The 10,423-nt window shown below is 36.2% G+C and overlaps 2 protein-coding genes across 2 annotated transcripts; one reads left to right on the top strand and one right to left on the bottom strand.

The window, feature by feature from the left end:
- Positions 1–904: 904 nt before the first annotated feature.
- Positions 905–5,582, top strand: LOC110722627 (cation/H(+) antiporter 18-like). The gene is made up of 3 exons (XM_021901899.1): positions 905–1,266; positions 2,629–3,630; positions 4,001–5,582. The coding sequence occupies exons 1-3, from the start codon at positions 1,075–1,077 to the stop codon at positions 5,210–5,212; spliced, it is 2,406 nt and encodes an 801-aa protein (XP_021757591.1). The 5' UTR covers positions 905–1,074; the 3' UTR covers positions 5,213–5,582.
- A 3,937-nt stretch (positions 5,583–9,519) lies between these two features.
- On the bottom strand, positions 9,520–10,423 carry LOC110722563 (disease resistance response protein 206-like). The gene has a single exon (XM_021901826.1). It carries the CDS (start codon positions 10,353–10,355, stop codon positions 9,777–9,779), a length of 579 nt encoding a protein of 192 aa, XP_021757518.1. The 5' UTR covers positions 10,356–10,423; the 3' UTR covers positions 9,520–9,776.

Raw genomic sequence — 10,423 nt, 5'->3', positions numbered from 1 at the left:
TTGTGAATTTTAATGAAACTCCTAAGAGTGTTTGTAATCTTGCACTGTGTTCTGCCATAGAAACAGAATATTGTGTGTGGAGTCCTTCCCCTTCTCAAGTGACAAATGAAAGTTCTAATCGCCCACTTTTCTCGCTTCGCCTACAATGTGCACTACAACTCAAACCTGCGTGCTTTCGTGCCCCTTATGAATACATAGAATGAACAGGTTTCAGAGATTAGAACTTTCATTTGTTTTTTTAATGTGTATTTCAAGTTGTATGATTCAAGGGTCATGATTATCTGATAGTCTGATATCGCAATTGCACATATGTCTTCATATTTTGTAGAATAAAATCCTTTATATATTTGGAAGTATCAGTCAGATTAGAGTGCAACAGATGCTTTTGGAAGTTCAGAAGGAAATAATATCCACTTTAAAGAAACCAGAACAAATGTGATTTTCAATGTTAAACATATGAAGAATATGCTAGGTGTATATCTGAAACTTAGATGATATTTATGCAAGGTACCTTAAATCCAAATTTTTAATGTATCTGTAAGTACTTTTAATACACAATTTTTACTACGAACTGAATTTGGAACGCACCAATGATTCAAGCAAGCCTTAACGAGAGCGATTTCTCATTTGTAAGACGTCGAAAGTTAAAATATCAATTCTTCATAGGAAAATTACTACTGTAATAGGAGTAGCTAGGGAAGTAAGAAGTATTTTATCAGACTGTCACAGGAAATCTAAGTTTTATGCCAAGTGGTGAACTGAAAAAGAAAAGAGATGATATTTTTATCTGGTTGGCAGTGAATCACATGATTTGAGCTTGTATTGGACTTTTATGACATTAAAACTTGATAAGTATAATTCAAGAGAAGAGTTATAATCTACCTTTTCTTGCTTTAACAGCTATTATCTGGTTTCTCGTGCATATTGTTGCTTTGAATCCACCTTTCCTGTTCAATGTATATATGATTGTGCATGGAAATTTTGGCTGACCACATTTTCTTCATATTATTAGCAGGGTGCTAAAGAGGGCTTCTGCTGTTTTTGATCGTTGTTCTTATCATAATTGTCTACAACATGGCTCACAATGATACTACTTGTCCAAAGCCGATGCAGGCAACCTCCACGGGAGTCTTCCAAGGAGAGAATCCTCTTGATTATGCCCTCCCCCTTGTTATCTTACAAATAATCATTGTTATTGTCCTCACTCGTACCTTGGCCTACTTGCTTAAACCTCTAAGGCAGCCTCGTGTGATTGCTGAGATTATTGTAAGTACTGCTATTTTTGGCAATTGAAACCTTGTTGGAAATTATAATTTACTATAAAGTGTGTGGAAATTGAATAGTTTAGCATTGATTCTTTTTTTTTTTTTAATCATAAGATTTTATAAGGGAAAAATATTTTAAGAGATAATCTCACAATAACTTAATTTGAAAATATATTCACGTTTAATATGTTTGCTTTGTACCTTTGTTTGTGTTAGCCAACTTTACCTGATATTAGCACCTGAGAATCTTATCTTGTGGTTGGTAATAATTTTACATTGTTACAATTCATGAGCTAAGCAAGAGCTTGAATAATGGAATCAGTTGCTTTTATACAAGTGACGGCCAATATTGATTCCTGGAAACCGATGTGTATATTTTAGTGTTTTTCCCATTGTTGTTGTTATGTGATGCTATGAATTGTCTTGCTAAGAATCATTTATACACGATTGCAAGGGCACTGTTTTTTATCTTAGCAATCAGTCTACTCAGAAATATTGCACAGGAAGTTGAGGAAAGTAGAAAGCACGAACTCAAATAACTAAAAATTGGATACGTAATGAAGGACTCAAGCTATGGCAAACATTCGATAGCTATGTGAAACAGTGAAACAATTACAAGATTTTAAGGGAAAATGTAAGATTACTCGCAGAAATTAGGTTCCTAGACTTGTAAATGCTGAAGGTCATTGCTTTTTACCAGAAGATACCAATGATTCAGTACCAGGAAGCTTAGTTTGAACTTAATGTGTTAGTGTTATGCATAATGATTGTGAAATAAGACTGAAGGTGTACAAAATGATGTTTTGCCTAAATTAGGTGCCTGAAACTGTACAACTGATAATCAATCAAAAAATATTAGATTTTCACACAAAGAATACGGAGTACCTTTTTTTTTTTTTTTGGGATTATGTTTTTGTAACAAGACTTCTACTGCATCATCCTACCTTTTTAATCCTTTTATTGGATATGTAGTTCTTTCCGAATTGCAACTTAAACCTTCAAATGATGAATATGAATTCTTAACTGTTTCATTATTTCTGAACTGCTTCACTTTGGAAGTTTGTAGCGGTTGTGATCCATGTTAGTTCAGATGTAGAGGGATAATGCTTCGGACGTATAGTTTGTTTATGCTTAAAACTGGTTGATGAATTCCTAATGCCATACAGAGTTTATTTTTTAGATGTAGACTGATACATACCGACTTAAATTAATAAGCTTGTATTTTACGTATTTGAGTTATTGATTTTAATCGATCAAACTGATATATACTGATTAGAACTGGGCTTAAGTGGAGGATTTTTAATGTACTATACTCTTCAGCTGAGAATGAGACTTTAATGTCATGGTTCACTTGTTTTAACAGGGAGGAGTGCTACTAGGCCCATCTGCTTTTGGTCGTAGCGAGGTGTTCCTGCATACCGTATTCCCTCCCAAGAGTCTGCCAGTACTGGACACACTTGCAAATATCGGCCTCATCTTCTTTCTGTTCCTTGTAGGCTTAGAATTGGATCCGAAAGCATTACGCAGGACAGGGAAGAAATCCATGTGCATTGCTGTTGCAGGCATTTGTTTGCCCTTTGCTTTGGGAATTGGTGCATCACTTGTCCTCAGGGCAACTATTTCGAAAGGTGTCAGCCTAGGTCCTTTTATAGTATTCATGGGGGTTGCTCTCTCTATCACTGCCCTTCCTGTATTAGCCCGTATCTTAGCTGAGTTCAAGCTACTTACCACTGATGTGGGTCGTACGGCCATGTCAGCTGCTGCAGTCAATGATGTGGCAGCTTGGATTCTCCTTGCTGTAGCCATAGCTCTCTCTGGCTCAGGAAAATCTCCTCTTATTTCCCTATGGGTATTTTTGTGTGGTGCAGCTTTTGTTGGCATGTGTATTCTTATAGTCCCTCGTATATTTAAGTGGTTGACTCGGCATTGCCCTGATGGTGAGCCTGTGAATGAAATTTTCATTTGTGGTATCTTAGCCACAGTTTTGGCAGCTGGATTTGTGACTGACACTATAGGAATCCATGCACTTTTTGGGGCTTTTATAATTGGAACTCTAGCCCCAAAGGATGGGCCGTTAGCCAGTGCCATGGTAGAAAAGGTGGAGGATCTTGTGTCTGGTCTCCTCCTTCCTTTGTACTTTGCTTCGAGTGGCCTCAAAACAAATGTAGCCACCATTCAAGGGGCTCAGTCATGGGGACTTCTACTTCTTGTTATACTAACTGCATGCTTAGGCAAAGTTGTTGGGACTGTAGTGGTTTCTCGTCTCTGTAAATTGCCTTTGAATGAGGCTGTTGCTCTTGGGGTTCTAATGAACAGCAAAGGTCTGGTGGAGCTGATTGTTCTAAACATTGGTAAAGATCGAAAGGTACTCGTATCATTTTATTTTTGACTTGTAAGGCCTTATTCTGTCCAGCTTATTTTCACTAATCTGAAATTAAAATTTACAGAACTTCAATTAATATTATTTAACTTAAATTATTTTTACTGATTAATTTACTAGTTCTCTTTTATATGTGTTCTTTAGAGTTAAATTTTTTTTATCGATTAAAATTATTTTTATTGAAATAAACTTATTTTTGTTGAACTTAAATTATTTTTACTGACCTTAAATTATTTATTAAAAATATTATTTGAAGAATGTGAAGATAAAAGGGCCCAAGTATTAGTTTTAAATCTTTCAATATTTGTTTTTCTACTTGAAAGCCCTTTATCTAACTTCTCGTTGATACCTGTAGGTGCTAAATGACCAAACTTTTTCAATAATGGTTATGATGGCCCTAGTCACCACGTTCATGACAACACCAATTGTGAGGGCAGTGTATACACCAGCTAAGAGAGGAAGCACGTATAATCTAAGGACAATCCAAAGAAAAGATCCCAACTCTCAACTCCGAATCATGGCATGCTTCCATAGTGGAAGGAACATCCCTACTATGATAAACCTAATTGAAGCTTCCCGGGGAACAGAGAAAAGGAAAGGGCTCACGGTCTACGCGGTGCATCTCATGGAGCTCTCTGAGAGGTCTTCAGCAATACGGATGGTCAATAAAGCCCGAAATAATGGGCTTCCCTTCTGGAATAAGGGGATGCAGCCAGATTCGGATCAAGTTGTGGTGGCCTTTGAGGCATATGGGCAGCTCAGTCGGGTGCAAATCAGGCCTATGACGGCAATCTCTCACTTCTTCAACATGCATGAAGATATATGTGCTAGTGCTGAGAGCAAGAAGGCTGCCCTCATTATCCTTCCCTTCCACAAACACCAGAAGGTTGATGGTTCATTAGAAACCACAAGACATGAATATAGAATAATCAACAAAAAGGTCCTTCAAAATGCTCCTTGCTCGGTTGGTATCCTAGTTGACCGGGGGCTTGGTGGGTCCTCACATGTGTCAGCCAGCAATGTCGACTCTATCATCACTGTTTATTTCTTTGGTGGGCCTGACGATCGTGAGGCGTTAGCCCTTGGTCAACGGATGTCTGAGCACCCGGGAATCACCCTTATAGTGGTGCATTTAAGAGCAGACCCCGACTTGGAAGGAGCTGAAAGGGTGGCTATTGATGTGAGTGATAGTAGTAGTAACAATGGAGAATCCAGGGAAGCTGATGAAAATGCCATTGAAAGTATTAAGCAAAAAGTGTCCGGGGACGGGTCAGTTAAGTTCAAGGAAAGAATAGTGAAAGCAACTTCTGATACTGTAAATATAGTCAAGGAATTCAGCCGTTGTAATATGGTCTTAGTGGGACGATCACCAGAAGGTATGGTGGCTGCTGCTTTCGAACTTAATATAAAGATTGAGTACCCTGAAATAGGCCCAGCTGGGAGTTTGCTGGTTTCTCAAGAGATCTCAACAAATGCTTCTGTATTGGTGGTTCATCAGTACAGTGGTGGTACAAGGCCAGTATCTCTAGAAGAGGAAGAGCCAGCTGATGGGGCTGAAACTGAGTAATTGAAATTAGTCTGAATATGTCCTTAAGAGCAAATCAAGTTGTACCGAGTCTTTCCTTTTACAGATAATACATAAAAGTAGAGATATATAGGTACATAAGCTTGATCAGAGGCTTTGGAAATTTCTGTTTTCTAGAGTATGTATGTGGTTTTTAGCCTTTTCAAAGTTGTTGAAATGGCTTCTATGAAATCTCAAGACATCACTTTACAATAACTTGAAAAGTCACTGACCTGAAGTGACGCTTGGGGATGTAGCAGTTTATAGGTAGCAAAGAACTGTATCGAATCTGGTAGCATTACATTTCTTTTGCATGCCTAAGCTCTAAGGAGCTTTTAGATTCTATACAACAATGTGACAGTTAAATGATGTATCTGGCAATTTGATTTTCTTCCATTTAATTATTGTTCATATGATTTTTTTTTATTGATTGGTATTTTCAGTTTTGTGGATTTTTAGTATAAAGTTTTCAGACAAGTATGAAGGGAAGGGGTATAAGGTTTGGGAATCAACTGACTTGATATGAACATTGAGGTATCCTATGTATAACACCCATTTACAATTTCAGGATTGTTTGCTTCTTTCTAGTTCACTTTTTAAACATTCAAAGGAATCAGAGTTGCACCTCTCAAGTTGCAGTGTGAAGTTTTGTTATCATTATGATTAAATAAGTTGTGTTTTGGTGAACCTTCTTTATGGAGTGTTTGATTTTGAATTATTGTTCTGTTTCCTGCTCGTGTTTACTGCTCTACTTGAATTTTCATCAATTTAATGCTGCTATGATTTCTTCATGTTTCTTTTACAAACTTATGACTGAGCTTCATGTGATTTAATGCTGCTGGATATGAAAAGGCCTATTACCCAAATTGCCAGAGCATTATGAATTACTTAGGGGATTTAAACTAATCCTAAATTGGCTATTTATGGTTCTGTTACAGTCTTACAGATTCATTCGATTGAGCAACTAAGTTTCTGGAACAGCTACACAACATGAACTTGTCATGAAAGCAAGAGCAGCAGCAGCAGCAGATAATCGTATTTTTCAAAGGGAAGTTCAACAGCAAACATGTTACTACAACTACATACACAGGCACCAAACCAAAGACAAAAGAATGCGGTAAGGCATATGCTAACAAGAAATCAGAAACATGAACAAAAACTTCTTCGTACCTGGCAGCTCTATCAGCCTTCAGTTACCTAGCTGCTCGCTTCTATCTTTATGAATAAAATAGACCTCAGGTTGATCACATTGTTAGCATTCAAGAAGCATGCCACTGCTTTTGGGATTAGTGTAGCAAAGGAAATAACAGGCAGTCATATACAGTCATATACGTAGGCAAAGATAAAACAATCAATTCTTGGCATTATATTTTAATAAACAGAGATATATTACCATATATACTTCTACATAAAATTTTCCAATATCATAGCCTATGTAGGATTTGAACCTACATCCTCCGTGCAAGAGCACAGTGCTCAACCCATTGAGCTAATAGGCTTTGAAGGAGTCAATTACATAGGGTGCTCCCACAAGGAAGCAAACATATTGGAAAAGACAAGATTGGCTCTTGTATTAATTTAAATCAAAATATGGCAATTTCCTAACTCAGAAATAATAGACGTTGACACTTTGAAAGGACTTCACCTAACTTCTGGGTAAATTTCTTAACCAATGCAGTACAACCCTGCTAAACATGGACACCATAAGTCCATAATAACAATAGGTTGGTAAAAATTACTATTTCAAGTTTCAACACTATCCTGCCAAATGCCAACTAAGCCGAATAGCTTTGCCTTTCATTTTCAAAGCCAATGAACTTCCAAATTCGAAATTTATAACCAAAGCAATATGATTACACATTACATGGACATCACAAGAGCTATAATAGTATGTAGCTTTCAGCTGTATTATAACCACCTAACCAGTAAGCTGGGACATACAGATTTCAGAACAATATAATCATGGCACAACTTGTGTTAATTTTTTTTAAGTAGCATAACCGTTTGTGAAATTGATATCCCATATAATCGCTTATCTTATCTTGATCTCCGTCATCTAAAACCAACTCTTTCTTCCACCCCTCAATCCCAGCCATCCAAGAGACCAAAATGTCACATAGTCTTCAATTGCACTAAAAAAATCACAACTCATGTTAATTTTGTATACATTGCATAATCAATTGCAAAATGGAACCCCATGTAATCGCCAATCTTATCTCGATCATCACCATCTAAATCCGACGCTTTCTTCTGCCCCTTAATCCCTACCCCCCCCCCCCCACCCCCTCAAAAAAGCCCCCAAAAAATCAAACAATCATCAATTGCACTAAAATCTGCTAGTAGTCAAGACCTCAAAAAATCCTTTTTAAGACTTGCACACATACGATGTATTCAAAGGATTCGCCTGCTAAAATCCGTATCAATGATCATGTTAATTCGCTTAACTTCCCCAATTCCTCAATATTTCCTTGTCAAATTTCAATTTAGTTTTGCACATTGAGTTCATAATCAATTTTTAAAATCACAAAATTAGACATAGTTTCAAAAGTTAGAAAATTGCTATCATACTCTCAATGCTGAACCCTAATTTTTGCATCATTCATAATTCCTGCATCCAAAATTTAGAAATCGAATCTATGATTACAGAATACAACAACCATGATTATTAAACAACTTAATTCACAAACAACAACAAACTCGTTCTCTTCGTTAATTTTAACGGTTAAAAGTCGAAAATTGACAAACTAGGGGCATATAGATATATTTTCCAATATCTTATATCTCAATCAAAGATCCTTAATCATAATTAACAGAAAAAATCACCAAATTTACAGTTAAATTCCAAACAAGATGATAAAGAGAGAGTTGGTGAAAACCTGAAAAAGACAGCAGCGAGAAGCTGAAAGTGCACCAAAGCGATCGTCTTGCCTGCTTCAAGAGTGCGTGTGAAGCCGCACTTGCAAATTGCAATGCTAGCAGCGCAGACTGGCTGTGAAGCCTGTTATAGTGTGATGTACTGTGTTTTCGGGGATGGTTAGACATTTGATATACGGGGTATATTCTTTCCGTCGCTTTTTATTTACCCCATATTCAATATACGTTTTGATCGATTACTCGTACTTTATACTTCCTCCGTTTTAATTCAGTTGCAACACACCCCTTCAACACGCATTTTAAGGAAGATATTAAAATAGATAAACGGGTAAATTAATTTACAAAATTTTACCACGTATATGAAAATAAAGGGATAAGTTGGTATGGTTTAAATAATTTCATAGCTTAATTCATTCGTTTTCCAAATTTAATCACGTTTTCAAAAAGCGTCATAAAAATTGTGTTGCAAGTATTAAAAAAAAACAGATAAAGTATTAAGTAAAGTTTCTACTCCACTTGTAAGCTCAGTACCTCACATCATCGTCAATCGTCATCATGCACATAATTTTGTTTAGCATTCATAAAAAACGTAAGGAGTAAGATTTGCTGGCATTTAAAAAAAAAATAATAATTTGGAACGAGTATTACTTTGACTCATAAGCAAATAAACTTTTTTACTTGATTGTTTTTTTTTTTCATGTGTGTGCCCTATTTTATCCATCATTAATAAAGTAACAATTAAAAGTAATAGTTATTTTGTCCATCTATAAGGGGAGAAGAAAAAACATGAAATTCAATACAAAATTACATGCTCTTTCATGTTTGGACCTAAAATTTGATACATGAAATTACAGTTAAAGTTTTCAAAATTTGACCCACATTTTTAACAATGGAGCAAAAAATAGGACATAATGAATATTCAATAACATCAACTTTAAGTGCTTAATTATACAATTTTTTTTTTCTTTTTTTGAAAGGTAAACTAGCCCAAAAATTATTGACAGTAGATTTTTCTCTTTTTTTAGTAAGTATTAAGGCTAATATTGATTTTAAGATATTGCTACTTGAATTAATTGTAATAGATTCAAACTAAAACCAATTATTGATCATAACATGACCCTAACTACCTCAAATTCAAACATGAAGGGCTTGTTCACATTTACTGAACTGAGCTGAACTGAACTGAACTGAATTGAACTGATTGGATCTGAACTGAACTGATTAGAGCTGAACTGAACTGAATGAGCTGAAATGAATATTTTATGAGAGAGGAAAATTAAGAGCTGAACTGAACTGAACTGAACTGAAATTAAGTAAATGTGAACAGGCCCGAAGATTAGAAATTTTAAATTAACGTACTACCAAACCATAATGCATCCAATTAAAATGCATTATTTCACTCTAATAGATTATAGATTATATATAAAACATATTCCTGGGTCTCAACCATTTGCTTTTAAGTTTTTTTATTGAGATGGTGCTCTAACACAATCGTTATTATGCTCCATTGTCAAAATTCAAATGGCCATGGCTTGATCATACACAATTTCGAATTAAGGGAAAACTTGCAATTACACAAACAAAAACATAAAACAAGGCAGAAAAAGAAACACGAAGGTGGGTGGTATAATTTTTGCAACCCCCACTTTGACATGATGAAAATGTTGCATCCTAACAAATCTTGTAGCATGAATTACCAACATTCATAGAGATTAATCTCAGTACGAAGTCGAAAATAGACATCGCCTTCGAAAGCATCAGTCATCAAAGTAGCAACACCCCTAGCCATAAAGAAATCACCCGTTCCTCCAACAACAGAAATGTCCCTAGTCTTATTCATCAAAGGATCAGCCCCTGCAAAGTTCAATGACCCCTTGTGCTCGGTCGAGTTGAACACGAACGAGAACCCTAACCAAGATGTAAACACGTCCTTCCTGTCGTACAAGTAGAACCCTTGTGCGCGCCCTACTGGGGTGGAGTAAAAATCATTTGTAAGTGTAATAGGATCGTCGAAAACTACTACATCCCCAAAATGGCTTTGCCCTGCTGCAATGGTTGTGTTAGCCCAAGCGGGCGCTCCTACGATGGCTGAAGTGGCGTTTTTGGCGTTCTTGCCGTTGTAGAGTACGTCATGGAAGTAGTACACCATACTCTTGCATGGTTTCCTAGGCCTTTGAGGGATTTTATGAGTGTTTTTAAGAGCATTTGAGAGGTTTGTTAGTGAAAGGAGAAAGAAAAAGAGGAGGGAATATATTGATGATCTTAGTTCCATTTGCCTTGGTTTTTGAGGAAATGAATGAATTGCTACTACAAGAGTACGTACAAATTAAAGTTTAATTT

Source organism: Chenopodium quinoa, unplaced genomic scaffold (genome assembly GCF_001683475.1).
Source record: "Chenopodium quinoa cultivar QQ74 unplaced genomic scaffold, ASM168347v1, whole genome shotgun sequence".
NCBI classification, from domain to species: Eukaryota; Viridiplantae; Streptophyta; class Magnoliopsida; order Caryophyllales; family Amaranthaceae; genus Chenopodium; species Chenopodium quinoa.
Note: the sequence above shows the minus strand (reverse complement) of the source record. Positions and strands in the feature narration are given on the sequence as shown.